This window comes from Psittacula echo (genome assembly GCF_963264785.1).
Source record: "Psittacula echo genome assembly, chromosome: 24".
NCBI classification, from domain to species: Eukaryota; Metazoa; Chordata; class Aves; order Psittaciformes; family Psittacidae; genus Psittacula; species Psittacula echo.
The window spans coordinates 5,414,861-5,430,583 of record NC_137759.1 but is presented as its reverse complement, the minus strand read 5'-3'; the positions used below and the strand labels follow the sequence as shown (position 1 = coordinate 5,430,583).

The 15,723-nt window shown below is 56.6% G+C and overlaps 2 protein-coding genes across 3 annotated transcripts in view; both read left to right on the top strand.

The window, feature by feature from the left end:
• The first annotated feature begins 172 nt into the window (after nucleotides 1–172).
• Nucleotides 173–2,877, top strand: LOC308229922 (activated RNA polymerase II transcriptional coactivator p15-like). Its single transcript, XM_080634279.1, has 5 exons — nucleotides 173–421; nucleotides 1,045–1,105; nucleotides 1,230–1,346; nucleotides 1,521–1,629; nucleotides 2,698–2,877. Exons 2-5 carry the CDS (start codon nucleotides 1,046–1,048, stop codon nucleotides 2,775–2,777), a joined length of 366 nt encoding a protein of 121 aa, XP_080490405.1. The 5' UTR covers nucleotides 173–421; nucleotide 1,045; the 3' UTR covers nucleotides 2,778–2,877.
• A 4,243-nt stretch (nucleotides 2,878–7,120) lies between these two features.
• Nucleotides 7,121–15,723, top strand: part of CELF5 (CUGBP Elav-like family member 5) — a gene marked incomplete at both ends in the record, with an annotated part of 21,821 nt that continues 13,218 nt past the window's right edge. The window contains 2 exons of one of the 2 annotated variants that reach the window (XM_080634277.1): nucleotides 7,121–7,403; nucleotides 12,850–12,932. In XM_080634277.1, coding sequence (XP_080490403.1) covers nucleotides 7,121–7,403; nucleotides 12,850–12,932 — 366 coding nt within the window. The remainder of the gene's footprint in view (nucleotides 7,404–12,849; nucleotides 12,933–15,723) is intronic. The other variant, XM_080634278.1, reaches the window with a different exon arrangement.

Below are 15,723 nucleotides of genomic sequence, written 5' to 3'. Positions count from 1 at the left end.
GCAGTGGTGCCTCTATTATTTCTCTCTTGTGTGTCCTAAAGAACAAGTGTATATTGAGTGACTATTTAATAGAAAATCCAATGCAGTTGATTGACCTATGATTATTTTCCTTTTTTCTGACTATAAATGTAATAATATTTAAGTATTTTCACGTTTTTCCTTCCCTTCTTCATTTGTCCCTTTCCTCCCTTGGAAAATAACCCCAATAAACCACATGATGAGTAGGTTTGATGAACAGATTTGGGTGGAGAACTGGTTCCTGCTGGAAACTCCCAAAGCCCTGGAATCTCCTGGACTGATTTGAAGGGATAAACATGGATTTTCACCCTATTGGCTTACATCAGCCCTTCTATAGAGTCCAAAGCCAAATAGTATGATAGAACCCATTTAGAGACCCTGAGCAAGATTCCAGCCCCCTGAGGTGAGCCAATTCCCATTTATCCCAACGTTTTGTGCTGCTTGGAAGCAGTTAAAGTTTCTATGCAAGAAAGCTTCAGCAAGCTGCCTGAGAAGCTAGCGCCGGATCATTGTGCCTCTGCCGTTATAAATGACTCTTGGAACGCTTAGAAGCTGTTTGTTCATATTAGAAGCATTGCGTGAGGTGTGTTCCCTGCGTCCTGTAAAACACAGCAGTCATGGAATGGTTGGAAGGGACCTCAAAGCCCATCCAGCTCCAAGCCTTTGCCACGCACCTTGCACTAGGCCGGGTTGCAGAGAGGAAGGGCGGCCATAGCGAGAGCCCGCTCCCCTCACGGCCCGGCCCTGAGGAGGCGGGGCGGGGCGGGCAGCGCGGCCGCCATTGGCCGGCTGGAGGAGGCGTTGGCTTGGCGGGAAGAGCAGGGAGCCTCGGGATTGGCGGAGCGGCGGCGGGGAGGGCGGGGCTTGGGTCTTTGAGAGGGCGGCGGGGCGGTTGCTCGTTGCAGGCAGCGTTCAGGCAGGTACCGGCAGGGTCGTGGTCGGGCAGGTTGGGCCCGACCTCCCCCGAGGCTCCCCGGCCGCTCTCGGTGTCTCTGACCCGTGTGGACGCACGGTTCTTCCCCATAGGATGCCCAAAGGCAAGGATTTGATGGGGACGAACAGCTTGGAGAGCGACCAGAAGGAAAAGGTAGCGGCCCTTTGGCCTGCGCACCGGCAGTGTGTGACTGGTACCCTGTGGGCTGTGGAGGCTCGGGTAGTGCCCGCCTGCGGCTCCTCACCCCACTCTTCAAACCGGTGATCTCTCTGTCTAGAAAAGAAAGAAGGAAGCGGCTTTGAAGGCAGAGAAAAAGCTGAAAACAGAGGCCGAGTCTTCAAAGGTGATAGAAACCCCAATGGGACAAGGTGGTGAGGAGGGGGCCATGTTCCAGGTATGGAGGGCAGGGAGCTGCTTTTCCTCCATCTCTTTATATCCACCTTTCCTCTACCTCCTCGCCTTGGAACAGAGCATTCCCATAGCGAGGGTGGCAGCTGGGGTCCTTTGACTGCTCTTGAGTGGCCCATGTGGCTTGGCCAGGTTTAACACGGGCTCTGTGTCCCTGCAGATTGGGCACATGCGCTATGTCCGAGTGTCCTGCTTCAAGGGGAAGGTCCTGGTGGACATCAGGGAGTTCTACGCTGACAAGGATGGTGGCATGAAGCCAGGGAGGAAAGGTACTGGTGATGTTTTGGGTGTTTTCCCTTATAATGGCAGGGAGAACCCCCCCAGAAGTAAATCCGCTCTTCCCAATTGAGGTAGGGACAGGAAGGATAAGACCCTTCTAGGTCCCTCCCAGGACGCTCCAGTGCTGCTGTGTTAAGTGTACCTTATCCTTTAGGCGAGCTGGGTGGTGATGTGCTATAGAGGCAGCACTACGTGAGGAGGTGATGGAAGTACTGGGAAGACACATTCTCCTCTGGAGCTGAGGAGTTAAGGCTCAACTTAGGCCTTTTGCTTTGGAACTTTGACACTTGCCTCATAGTTCTCAGGCTCTGGTCTCCCTTCACCTACCCTGGGTGTTGTGCCTGACAAAGGCAGGGTTGATGTGGGCTTTCCTAATGAACCTTTTGGTCCTCGCTAGAGGTTTGGGTGTCAGGGCAGGCAAATTTGCTTCAGCTCGAATTGCTTCCTACTCACTGAGCGTGGTTTTCCTTCCAGAAATGAATTTCCTTTGGAGAAGTTACAAGTCTAAATTGCTCCCTTAGAGAGAACTGCGTAGCCTGTAATGCAAATGGGAAGTAAAGCCCTCCAGCTTTTCTGTGCTATTGGGAGAAGGGAGGGAAAGGAGCCTTATGGACTCCTTCCAGGCTGGAAAAAGCACACCCTCAATGTAAGAGATCTGTCAGTTCAAACAGAGAGGATGGAGAAATGGTGGTTTTCAGTGAAATACTGCCTCTGCTTTCACAAGAGCTCTTGGGCCTTGATCTTTATCTAGAGAATTTAATAAAGCTCTGGCCCCACTTCTTTCATGTGATTCTGAACCAAGGAACAAGTTGACATCTGGCTGGACCACACACCAGGATTCCAGTGCTGCATTGGCTTTGTAAGGGAGAGGGCCAGCACATCAAGATCTCTGCTGGACCTCAGAAGGAGCCAGTTCTTGAGGGTTTAAGCCACACAAGTGATTTCTTGTTAGCAGTTCATTTAAACAGAGCTGGAGTTGGCATTGTTTCCCTTGGGCAGTTGAAAGGAAACTGATGCTCAACCCCTGCCTCCTCTGAAGCCTCTCCTGCTCTCTCTAGGGATTGCCCTGTCTGCAGAGCAGTGGAACCAGCTGAAGGAAATCATTCCTGAGGTCGATGCTGCAGTAAAGATGTTCTAACATGGAAGAATCTTGGACACCTTCAATCTCTTCCCTTTCCCTTAAGTGCACTGACGAGTATAAAGGCAAAGATTCCCACCTGAAGCCTTCCCCTCACCTCGCTGGGGTTTCCTCCCCGAGATGGTGGTCATGCTGAAAAGACTCTTCTGTTTCCAAGGAGCAGCTTGTAATGAGCACTGGCAACCAGCAGCAGTGCTTGAAGTGAGACTTGGGCACATCTGGTCTCAAGCAGACCTGAGATCTGTGCTGGTGAGGGACCAGAGATGTGGATGGCTTCAGCCTTGTGGGATGCTTTACCTGGTGCTGTCTTCCACTGAGTTGAGTGTTGAGTAAGATGGGTTGTACACCTCACATTGGTTTCCTCCTTGTTTCCTCTCTGTGTCATTCAGCCTTTCTGAGTGAAGAAAGGGATTATTGTACTTTAGCAACTGGTTTGGCTGTAAGAGGGTGAAGGTACACACAATAAAGGTGCTTGCATTATAAAAAGGCCAGGGTAGTACCTCACAGCCTCACACCTCACCTCCTTGTTTCAGACACCCTTCTTTGCAGGTTGCTGTTGAGTTTCCTTTTCAGAAGGAGAAGGCTCTGTGATGCTTGCTCTCATGCAGTGTTCCCAATAATCCTGCTGGACAGAAGCAGCCAAAGGGGCTGCTCCAGGTGATGGGAAGGGCGAGGGAGACTGTGAATCATTCCAGGGAACTGGTGATGAGGAGGCCTGTTAAATAGAGGGGAAATTAAAGGCCTGAGGAGGAAAAGGAATATTCCTTTCCCCATGGCAGAGAAAAACGACAAGCTCTGAGAAGAGAGGAGAGAGGCTATTTTGTGCCTGAGCTCTAAATGGATCCCACTCTGGGCTCAGCTGCAGCCTTCCTCAGCAAGACTTTTCCAGACTCTTCAACAGCTTGCGTCTTCCATCTATTTTTGGGTTCTCTCTTGCCCTGGTTTCCATAGTATCCGAATGCTTCATGCTCTTAAATATATCTGACACTCGCAACACCTTGGTGAAGTGGGAGGTACCAAGGCCCTTGCTCTGTGGAGGTGCTGGGGCTGCACCAGCTCAGGGCTGTGTGGAAGATGGGGGGTGGAGCAGTGATTTGAAGTTAGGCTTTCCTAAAGGTGGGATTTGTCCCTGCTCTAGGGGTAGCAGGGGAAAAGATCATCTGTCCTCATAGAACCGTCTCTTCAAGCCGGTTTTGGAGAGCTCGGGGCTGTGGCTGCTCAGTGGAGGTGGGTAGAGTTGATGGCTGAAGTGTTCTCCTCTCATTTGGTGTCCAGCTAAGTCTCTGCTGCTTCTTCTGCTCAAGTAAGAGGAAGAGCACGAGGACACCAGGCTGTGTCCCAAAGCCAGGTTGCTCATGCTTGAAAGCTTCCTGTGGGATATTTATGCCTTAGTGTTCCGAGACTGAAGGTAATGGGAAGATGAAAAGCAAGAGGGGATGGTAAAGAGGAGAGGATGGAAGCTGTTTGTCCCTGAAGCTCTTCATCTGCCTGGCTTGGAGCACTTTGCTCCTCACAACCTTTTGCTCCAGACCAGAAACAATCACATTATAGGAATGAACTTTTACCTTCTTGAGACAGGATATTGTTGCTTGGGGTTTTCTCCACCAGGACTGTTGTAACTTGGCCTTTGGCTCCTGGGGAGCAGATAGGGAAGGAAAGGCAGCTTGTTTTGCAGGATCCTTGAATGATTTTTCCCCTCCTCTCTATTTCTTCTCGGGGCTGTTGGTTGGATTTCTGTCTCCTAGGTGATGTGGAAAAGCAGAGCTCCAGCTTGGCTTTCGTCCTTTCCTCCCTGCCTTTAGGAGCTGGAAGGAAAGGGCAAGCACTCCAAATGCAACGCGTAGCTGTGCTGTTCCTGTGTCCCCTCTTGGAGCCCTTCTCTGCTGGGCTGGATGTTCCTCACTTTTTCTCTTGTCTTTTGGCCCCTGTCTAAATCCAAGCACTCACCACAAGCAGCAGAGATGTGCTTTTCACTTGGGTTTTATCACTCACAAATCTTGCCCTGCAGAAGGGAATCCTGGGCACACAATGTGCTCTTCCTTTAACAGCTCTTTTGGTGGAGCAGCATCTCAGGTTTGGGCAGAATCTGGCCCTTCCTCCTTTGGGAATGGTGCAGTTGAGCCCTGCTGTGCCCCTTCCAGCTCTTCCTTGCAGCCCCCTCAATGTCAGCTGCAAAGGGGACCTGTCATGTTCCTTCTTCACCCTCTCTTGATGCTGTGACTATGCTTTATGTGCCCCTTATCCCTGTTGCTGTGGTGTGTAAGTGTCTGCCTGGCTCTGAGCTCTTTCCAGGTCCTGCAGTTCTGGTTTCTATGGACTCCAAAAGCTCCTGGATGCACCTTTCCTTCTCAACAGGCATTTTCCACCTGAGGCACTGGGTCCCTCGAGCTCTAACATAAGCCAGGAGCAGCTTGTGCTGCAGGGGCTGATAGGGAAAAGCAGGCTGGGCATGGAAAGGTGCTTGGAAACATGACTTGCTAAGGCCTGATTCATCCAAGGTGAGAGCTTTCCTGCTGTCGTGATAAAGGTTTCTTGGCTTGAAGATGATCTGAGCTGTTGAAAACCAGAGCAGCTTGACCTGTCATGGGCTTCCCAGCGGACGTGTCCCGATGGATGGCAAAACCCTGGCAGTGTTTGCAGGAGATGTGAACCAGTCTCACCAGTGTGGGGAGTTCTTTGGGGCTATTTTGGGGCAGTTTTAGCAGTGGTACCACCCCCAGGCACGAGGCAGCTCTACAGCAAGAGCCTGCGAGCCCTGCAATGGCCCCGAGGTTCAGCCCAGGCACTGAGGGCCTTTGCGAGGCCATTTCAGTGAAAATTCCCAATCAAATCCCAGGCTCCAGCGCCCGTTGATGCTCAGGAAGCTTCCAAGGCCAGGTTGGACCTGAGTGTTCCGGCAGCTCCACGTGCAGGTGGGGACAATGGAGGAAGAAGGGTACAGAGCTGGAGCCTGGAGAAGGGCTGAGACGGTCTCCAGAGCACACGAGACGAAGGGATGCGCAGTGCTTCCCTAGCGAGGACCAGCGTGTTCCTCTGCTTCTGCAGGGGCATCCCTCACTCTGGGCATGACTTCAGCCTGGTGGCTGCTCATACATGAGCAGTGCTCTCTGTTCCTCTCATTTCTCCCTGGGATCAGGATCCCTCTGCTTCCCCAGCCCCTTTTCCCTGACCTTCCTTGCACGTATCAACACTGAAACCAGCTAAAGTTCCTCCCATTGCAGGGGTAGACCCAAGCCTAACACATCTGGGTAGTATCGGTACATGTGGGGTGCTGTGGGGGCCTCCATCTGCCTTGTAGCATCCAGGGCAAGAGCAGAGCGAGGTGGCAGAAGCAGAGAGCCTGAGCAAGGGGAAAAGAGGCCACGTTGTGCCTGCCCCACAGCGATGGCAGAGCCGAAGGAGCTCGGCCTGAGGCTGTGCAAAAAGAGCTCCTTTGGCTCTGCCATGGCGATGGCTGCTCACCATGCAGCAAGCACACATCCTCCTGGCTCCGGCTGGGAATCCATCCCTCCATCCCTCCATCCCTCCATCCTCAGGGCCAGGATGACGGCAGGTCCTCAGCATCACCCCGGTGTAGAGCGGAGGTGGAGCCGCCAGCCCGGCGGGGACGGGAGGAGCGGTCCTCGTCCTCCGGGGGGAGCCGGTAGCAGTAATGGCTGCTGCAGCGTGGGGCCGCAGCCGGCTCCTGCCCATCTGGTGCTGTGCGATGAGGACCCGGCTCTGGCAAGCCATGGGGAGCCGGGCTCGAACAAAGAGGTGTGGGGCAGAGCGGCCGGGGCTGCTGCATCACCTCCCGTTGTGTCTCGCTGTCCCAGCAGCAGCGCACAGCTCCATTAGAGCTCTGCCTTAACCACCCCGCTCCTCAGCCCGAGGAGAAGGAGGCAAACCCCGGGCCGCGGTACCGGGCCCCCCGTGCCCTGCCCTTTGTTAGCACCGCGCCAGCGAGCTCCTCCTCATCCCCACTGCTGAGCCATGACCAGCACCGGGGGCTCCGTCTCCCACCGGGGCTGCGGACACCCGGGCTCCATCCCTTCAGCCTCAGCCCCACGAACCCGCCTTTCCCCTCTCAACCCCCAGCACCCGGACCCTCTCCCGCACCCCTCCCCTCCACAAGGGCCCTGTTCTGGGCTGTGTCCCCCCCCCCCGTCCCCCCCACCTCCATTTTGGGGTCCCCTCCCTTGAGCCCCGCCTCAGCTCCGCGCGGGCCGCCAGGGGGCGCCGCGGGGCGCCTCTTTGTGGCGCGGCGGCGGCGGCGCTGGCGGCGGGGCCGTTCCCAGCCGCTGCCTCCCCCCCCACCGCCGCCCGCCCGCCCGCCCGCCCGCCCGCCCGCCCGCCGCCGGGGCATGGCCAGACTCACCGGGGGCGAGGCGAGGAGGCAGCCGCCGCCGCTCCCGCCAGCGCCGCAGCCGCCGCCGCCGCCGCTCCGAGCCTCCCCCATGAGCAGCAGCGGCGGCGCGGAGCCCCCCGCGCAGCCCGACAGCATGAAGGACCTGGATGCCATCAAGCTCTTCGTGGGGCAGATCCCGCGCAACCTGGAGGAGAAGGACCTGAAGCCGCTCTTCGAGCAGTTCGGCAAGATCTACGAGCTCACCGTGCTCAAGGACCGCTACACCGGCATGCACAAGGGTGAGCCCGGCCCCGCGGCAAGCACAAAGGGCGCCGGCTCCCGGCCGCCCCCCCAACCACCCCCCCGCAGTGACCCTGCATCCCCTGCCCCGCATCCGCATCCTCCCCGCGGGGCCCGGCGCACCCGGGGCCGTGACACCGGTGCTTGGGGGGGGGGGGATGCAGCCGCCCTCCGTGCGCTTCAGCCCCGCCGCGCTGCGCTTCCGAAGCCGCTAACAAAGGGTGTCGGTGCGGGGCTGCGGTGGCCGGTGGCGTTGGGGGGGGCGGGGGGAGGGCTTCGGTGCGGGGTCGGGATGCGGGAGGGGCCTTTCTGTGATGGGGGAGGTTTGGTGATGCTGGAAAGTTTGGGGAGGCTCGGTTGGGTGGGTGGGGAGCTGTCAGGGGCAAGGCCAGGTTGGACACAGGGGCTTGGAGCACCCTGCTCCAGTGGAAGGGGTCCCTGCCCGTGGCAGGGGTTGGAGCTGGGTGAGCTTTAAGGTCCCTTCAGCCCGAACCATTCCGTGTTTCTATGGTTTGGGTTATCAGCACCCTTCTGCGGAGCTGCTCGAGCCCATCAGAGCAGGTGCTTGGGATCTTGTGATCCTCACGGCCCCAGCCATGACTGGGAATTCCTGGAGCCTGTTTGCTGTGAGAGCTGAGAGAGGGATCCCAGCCCTGCTCCATGGCACAGCGATCCCTGCTCCATGGCACAACAATCCCTGCTCCATGGCACAGCGATCTCTGCTCCATGGCATAACAATCCCTGCTCCATGGCACGGCGATCTCTGCTCCATGGCACAGCGATCCCTTATCCATGGCACAGCGATCCCTTATCCATGGCACAACAGCCCCTGCTCCATCCCTGCTCCATGGCACAATGATCCCTGCTCCATGGCACAATGATCCCTGCTCCATGGCACAGCGATCCCTGCTCCATGGCACAATGATCCCTGCTCCATGGCACAATGATCCCTGCTCCATGGCACAGCGATCCCTGCTCCATGGCACAATGATCCCTGCTCCATGGCACACACAGAACAAGCCCGCAGGAGCCTCCTGTCAGCCCCAGCGTGGGCCTCTGTGCCCTCAGCCCATTCCCGATGGGCTCCTGTGCTGATGCACGCTGGAGGGAGCGTGAGCTCCATCAGTGCTGGTGCCTCTGGGTGCACGTTCAGAGGGAAGGGAGGAAGAGCTGGGGGTGCCGTGGCCGCTCGAGCCGGTTCCCAATGGAGAGCAAAGGGAACAACACAAAACTAAGTTTGTTTGCAAGCAAAAGGCCAAATCCAGCAGCAGCACCAAAGGAAAACCCCTCCTTGAAGCCTGGGAATGTGGGAATTGTGTCTGGTTGGCACTTGGGAACCAAAATGCCACGTGCTGGGGGTCCTGCATCCAAACCCGCCACCATCTCCCTGGTTCCAAACCCATCCCAGAGGAGATGGACCCGAGAGAAGAGGTGATTGCACATTTCATTGCCGTTGACGCGTTAGAGTGTGTGGTCTGAGGTCAGGTTCCAGGCAGGGATCTGCCACTTAGCTGTGGGAATGAGAGGGGGCAGCACTGGTGTTAGCCACACCGGGCTGACATCAGCTTGCTGCTAAATGCGGGATTCCTGCAGGAAAATGAAGCTCTCTCTTTGGTGGGGATGGCTTGGAGTGGGTGCAGGGGTTGGGCAGGGGTTGGTGTTGCTCTACCCATGTCCACAAAAGCCTGTTGAGATATGGGGGGGGTTCTTCTGGTGGCTCCTGTGCAGGTCCCTCTGCCCCTCCCTGCCTTGTTTTGGACCGAGTGGAAGGGATTCCTTTCACTTTGTTACGTGTAGACCTTCCGTCTGCTTTGGGAATAGGCAATATTCCCCTCCAAAGAAGCCATTCCTCCATGAGGATGGATGATGGGGATAGCCCCATGATCCAGCCAAGCCTGACCCCCAGCCTTCCCCTCCCATCTCTCAGCGCTGCCTGCGTTGCTTTAGGCTCTGGGCAAGGCCAGCCTCGTGAGGAGCTCCCGTTGGCATCCTCAGACCTGCCCCCAGCACCCATGGCAGCCCGGGGCAGTGTAAAGGATTGGGCACATCAGGCTCACTGTGCTCCTTCCTGCGCCACGCCGGAGCCAGGATCTTCCCGGGGCAGATTCCCTTTTCTCTCCCCGTGTTCCCTGATCTGCAGCGAAATCCAATTGACAGCTCCCATGCAGCTTCCATCTGCCTTTGCCTTTGCTTTCCCTGAGCAGGGAGAAGCAGTCGGGTGAGGAGGCAGCGCTGCTGGTACAGCCCAGCGGCTCCACGCAGCTTGATGTGGAGCTGAGCATCTGCCTCTGCCCCCGGGGGAGGACGGAAGGGGCCTGGGGTGGGCAGGCAGGGCCGGATGGGGCTGTGCGAGCCCCAAAGCCCGTCTCATAGAGACGCTGAGGAGGGCTGGATTCAGCTGGAGTCCTGCTGGAACCACGAGCGCCGTTATGAAACGGGGCTGTTGGAGCCTTGACTGTTCCTGTCTCAGCAACCTGACTGCTGCTGGTTGGTCCTGATCCAGCCTCCTGATCTTATTCACGAGGCCGTTTTGCTCTTTATGTTAATCACAGCTCCATTTGCATGTTAATGGCAGGGTTTGCCTCGCAGCCGATATCTCCCTGGGAGGGACGGGGAGGCGCTGGGACGGGCTCCTCTCGGAGCGGGTCGCAGGAGGCCGAGCAGGGAGGATCCAGTGGAAATTTTTGGCCTCGTGTTCCAGCTCGGGCTGAAGGCAGCTCCTCCGCAGGCGTCAGCGGCGCTCGCCTGGGTTTCCATGGTAGGGAAGGTGGGGAGAGGCTGGGCTGTGAGGTGCGAAACGGCGCGGCAGGGAGAGGAGCAGCATCTCCTGTGGAGGAGCATCCGCACGGGGACACAGGGGTGGCTTCCGCAGAGGACAAGGAGGCAGCGCCAGCCCCTCTGATGGGCTTTGGCTTGGCTTCTGCAGGCTTGTAGATAAGCTCCTCGCTGCCTCTGTGCTTCCCCTGCTGCCTCAAGGCTGCTGGTGTCTGGAGCAATGTTTAGGAGCTGAAGGGGCTGTAAATCCCAGAGTTAATGTGTGATTTGTAGGGAGGATCAGGCACAGAATATATATATATGTATATGTATATAACTGCAGTCTCTTCTAAGCGGAGCTAGGCTGGGTTCTGCTTATAGAGAGCTGGAAGCCCTCCTGGAGCCAGTGGGAGCAAGGGGATGTCACCCAGTGCTGTGTGGACATAGAGGTTCTTTTGGGATCCTTGGCAAAACAATGATGGCACTAAGTCATGGTCACATTTAACACCTCATCTTGACAGAATGGTATTAGGATGGCACAGGAGTCAGGATGGGAATGGTTCAGGAGTCAGGATGAGGATGGCACAGGAGTCAGGATGGGAATGGCTCAGGAGTCAGGATGGCAATGGCACGGGAGTCAGGATGGGAACGGCACAGGAGTCAGGATGAGGATGGCTCAGGGTTCAGGATGGGAATGGCACAGGAGTCAGGATGAGGATGGCTCAGGAGTCAGGATGGGAATGGCTCAGGAGTCAGGATGGGAATGGCACAGGAGTCAGGATGGGAATGGCTCAGGAGTCAGGATGGGAATGGCTCAGGAGTCAGGATGGGAATGGCACAGGAGTCAGGATGGGAATGGCACAGGAGTCAGGATCAGAGTGGCACAGAGATATGCTCTGGGCCCTGTTATGATCCCCCCTTTCTGTGGAGGCCTGATGGATGCTGGGGACCCTGAGCACCCTTCAACCCCACATCCCGTGTCTCAGCAGCTGGCATGCCTGACTTGGTGCTGGAGGTGCCCCAAGGGACATGAGCCTGTCCCGCTGAGCTTGCTGTTAACTGAGGCAGGAAGTATGGCAGGGAGAGCGATGGGTCCCTTTGCACCTCTGTGGGTATCTCCTCACCCTTGAGTGCACCCCTGGGTAACTGCCTCAGGCTCAAAGCTTTAGGAGCCTGAAGAGTCCATGGAACACGCGGTGAGCAGAGTCCCATCTCGGCATGGAAATGCTTCCTAGAGCTGGGAAAACGGGGCTTTCCTTGAGCCTCCTTAGGCTTCAGGCACGTGGGTGAAGGCAGGGGCCAAGGGGAGGCTGTGGCCAAGCCGGGGCTTGGCTGGCTGCGTCCCGAGGAGCAGCTGAAGAGTTTGGCTTGCGAGAGGTAGGGACGGATGCTCAGTGACAAGCTGAAGGGACGTGTCCTGCTCTGCGTGGGATGTGAAATGCCACTGCGGAAGGAGGGGGATGCGGGAGGGGGGCTCTTCTCCACTGCTTTGCCCATCCTCATCTGAAGCAACTCAAGTGATGGAGCTCCAGGCACGTCCCTGGGGAGATCATTCCACACTCCAATAAATCTCTCTCTGCTAGGAAATGTTTCTTGATCGCCAGCCAAATTGTGCCTTTGCTTAGTTTCGTTTGATCACTTTTAGCATCAGAGCACCCAAAGACGATCCCTTTTCCTCCTGGAGGGGCTGCAATGCCTCCCCCCTTCCCCTGGCTCCAGCGCTAGGCTGAGATGCCGAGGCAGATCTCAGGATCTGGCCTTTTCCATGTGCTTTGCATCCTGCTCCTTACCAAATGCGCCCTGCGTTGCTGGTGCCTGGATTTCCCTTGTCATGCGTATGTCTATTTGTGTCTGTGCGCGCTGTAGGGGTGGATGTGTGGCACTGAAGCCTCTCTTCCTGTAGCTTTCCATGATGCCATGAGTCTGGATCATGGAGCTTTCATAGGAGCCTGAAATCCCAGGTGCTTTTCCTCTTTCCCTTTTATGCTTTCGGTATCAGTAATCATTCTGGTCATGGCTTCTCCTCTGGTCCTCGTGGTTGGGGCTGTTTCTCCCACAGGCAATGGTAGCTGTGTTTCGCTTTCCTCTTGTTCCTCACCAGTTTCCATCCCCATTGGTTCCCTGGGACCCTTCTCCACGACTTTTACAGGCCTTGGATGGGGCCTCAGGTTGTTTCTGTGTCCCTAGCGTTACCCCCGTTGTCACCACCCTGGTACCAAAGCACAAGGGGCTGCCCTGGGCGCTTCTCTGTACCTGAGCAGAAACGTGGGGATGCAGTTCTGCTGGAGCAGGGCAGCACCTGCAGTTATAGAACCATGGAATGGGTTGGAAGGAACCTTAAAGCTCCTCCAGCTCCAACCCCTGCCATGGGCAGGGACCCCTTCCCCTAGAGCAGCTTGCTCCAAGCCCCTGTGTCCAACCTGGCCTTGAACACTGCCAGGGATGGGGCAGCCACAGCTTCTCTGGGCACCCTGGGCCAGCGCCTCAGCACCCTCACAGGGAAGAGCTTCTGCCTAAGAGCTCATCTCAGTCTCCCCTCTGGCAGGTTCAAGCCATTCCCCTTGGCCTGTCCCTACAGGCCCTTGTCCAAAGCCCCTCTCTAGGTGCTTCGGTCCCCGCTGTCACCACAGGAGCATTGTGTTGATGTGCATCTGCACTCCCCTAACCTGAGCCTTGCTGTCTCCACCACAGGCTGCGCCTTCCTCACCTACTGCGCCAGAGACTCTGCCATCAAAGCCCAGACAGCGCTGCACGAGCAGAAGACTTTGCCAGGGGTAAGTCCCAGGGGATTGTGCCCATTCCATGGGCAGGGAGTGGGGGAGCATCAGGACAGGGCGGGAGAGAAGAGCCTTAAATTGATGCTCCCGCTTGTGCAGGTCTGGGGGTTAGAACAGGGATGCGGGAGCCAAAGCCTCACAGAGCTGCTGCTCTGGTCTCCACCTTGCCAAGCCTGCCCCATGTTAACTCCAGCCAAGCCTCTTTGGTCTCTGGGCTGTGACTCTGGTGCCGGGGCTGAGTTGGATCAGCTTCTCAGAAGGAATCAAAGCACATTTAAACAGGAGAGATGCAGGCTGGATGTAAGGAAGAAGCTCTTCCTTGTGCCCAGGGTGCCCAGAGAAGCTGTGGCTGCCCCATCCCTGGCAGTGCTCAAGGCCAGGTTGGACACAGGGGCTTGGAGCAAGCTGCTCCAGTGGAAGGGGTCCCTGCCCGTGGCCAGGGTTGGAGCTGGAGGAGCTTTAGGGTTGCTTCCAACCCAAACCATTCCATGGTTCTATGCCTTGGCCCATCTCATTGTTTGGAAGAGCAATGGCTTTATATAGGTTAGACCAAGACTGCTGAGCAAGCTCCTGCATCCTCCTCACCCTATGGCTGGTGCTGGGAGCAGAGTGGAACAGGTCCCTTCTCCAGGGAAGTGCTCGGAATCTCTGCTCTTCCCATGGTGATGTGATGGGAGAGCTTGGCCTGGGCAGTTCCTCAGGGCTGAGGGGGTTGATCCAGCTCCTTGGAAGCATTTGTGTGGAGGTGAGGAGGCGGCGGAGCTGGTACTTATAGACAGAAGCTCACAGGAGGCCCCATGTGCTCAAGGCAAGGGGATAATTAATGTAAACCCGGGAGAGGGGTTGGGAATTCTTACCCATAACATTCCCTCTTCAACCCACACAGGTCCAGGGAGCTTCCCTCCTCTTGCCGCATGCGCGCATCCTTTCCCACTCTTGTTTCCCTGTGCTCCTGAGCCTGTGTTTGCATGGGAGGGCTGGAAAATGCCCCTAACTCAATGGGCTCTTTGGTGTTTCGGGTTATCCCAGGGCAGCAAGGGGGGAGTGAAGATACTCAGGTGCTCAAATGCTCTTTGAGGTCATTTTGTGTGAGGGCAAAAGGGCTTTCAGGCTAAAGCCATGGAGGGTATGTGTGCCCAGGGCACGTTGGACAGCGTCTGGCAGAGCAAGTGCGATGGAGATGGACAAGTCTCTGTGCAGGGGGTGCAGAGGGACTCAGTGTTGTTCATGTGAGGTTTGGTGGGTTCAAAGCTCAGGTTTGTGCAGGAATTGGTTCTGCTCTCCACTGTTGATGCTCTTGGTCACAGGGTGCTGCAGGGGTAGGATTTACAGCAGCACTTTGTGATGTGGGGATCTAAAGGCTCTTCATGGGAAGGGAGGTGTAAGAAGCTGTTTGGGAGCAGTGAGGAGCCTGTGCTACCCCAGTGCTTTCCAACCTGTTGGTTTGGAGACAGCTCACGGGCAATGGGGTGTAATTAAGCTCCGGGATGAAGCTGCGGATGAGCTGCGTTTGGAGCTGTTTTCAGGCTGGCAATGCACCACTGCATCACATCTGGTTTCCCTTTGGGAAGTCCCTCCATGACCAGGGAGGCAGGATGCTGCCAGAAGGGAACAGATCTGCGTCCTCATGTACCTGTGCTTGGACATGGGCTGGGGGACCTGGTGTAGCTTGAAGCCCTGTCTGCTTGTGACTGTGTGGTATCACCCATCCCTCGAGCCCAGTGATCCCGAGGGAGCACGCTGTGATCCAGGTAACTGGGTTTGGGAACAAAGCCGTGGAATTTCCCCTCTGTTCACATCCCGATCCTCTTCTGCTGAACTCTGTGGCAAAGCCTCTCACCGGAAGCATCGTGAGGACCCTAGTGCAGGACAGAGCACAGGATGTGCTGGACCACACAGCACTTGGGCCGTGGTTGATTTCGGGTTCATTTTAACCTCTTCACCATCTCTTTATTGCACGCAGCGATCGCAGGAGGAAAGTTGAAGGCATCAGTGTAGGGTGACACAAACTCATCTGAATGCATGCCCACGCATCAGAGGGATCCAACAGGCACGGAAGGGAGCTTGGTGATCCTGCAAAGCACCCACAGATGCCACAGGAACCTTCCCTTGGTCTCCCTGCCGTGGTTGATGCCAACAGTCCATGAACCTGACCACAAGCAGATGGGTTTCTTAGCCTAGACTTGGGATTTGCTAAGGGCAGAGCCATGGAGATGCTTTGGTGTGGTTGCCAATGGGTCCTTAGGCTGTGAGCAGGGCTTTGGGCATCCCCTCCAGGTCTGTCACTGGGTGAGCCTGTGCCCACGGAGGGCAAGGAGGGATGGAGCTTCCCTTACACAGAGGTAAAGTCCATCCCCAATGAATTCCCAGAGGGGCTGATCCCAGCCTGGCCCCCTCATCCCTGCCCTTCCCAGCACTTCCTGCCTGTGCACTGTTTCCTGGTGCTCCCTGAGGAGCTGTGCCATTAAATCTGACTCAGTTTGGGCTGCAAAGACTCAACAGGGATGGAAGAACAGGATAGAACCCGGCATCCTTTGTGGCCTGGGGAGAGACACAGGGAGAGGCTGCCCAGCAGAGGGAAAGGCTTTGGATCTGGGAAGCAAAATGGGAATGAAGCCCTTTGGCTTCCTCCTCCAGCCAGTGCAGTGCTTCACCTTCCCTGCACTCCCTGGCACACTCCTCCTTGGCTGCAAGGATGTCGGAGCTCCATGAGCCTTGGGTTCCTGGTTGTGCCTTCACTTTGGTGGCTTCTGAAGGGGATCGGAGGGGTTATTAATGGCCCGCAGTG

Coding starts and splice junctions, on each gene's coding strand:
- LOC308229922 (XM_080634279.1), top strand. CDS start 1,046: ATGCCCAAAGGCAAGGATTTGATGGGGACGAACAGCTTGGAGAGCGAC. Junction 1,106..1,229: donor AGAGCGACCAGAAGGAAAAG/GTAGCGGCCCTT, acceptor CTCTCTGTCTAG/AAAAGAAAGAAGGAAGCGGC. Junction 1,347..1,520: donor AGGAGGGGGCCATGTTCCAG/GTATGGAGGGCA, acceptor GTGTCCCTGCAG/ATTGGGCACATGCGCTATGT.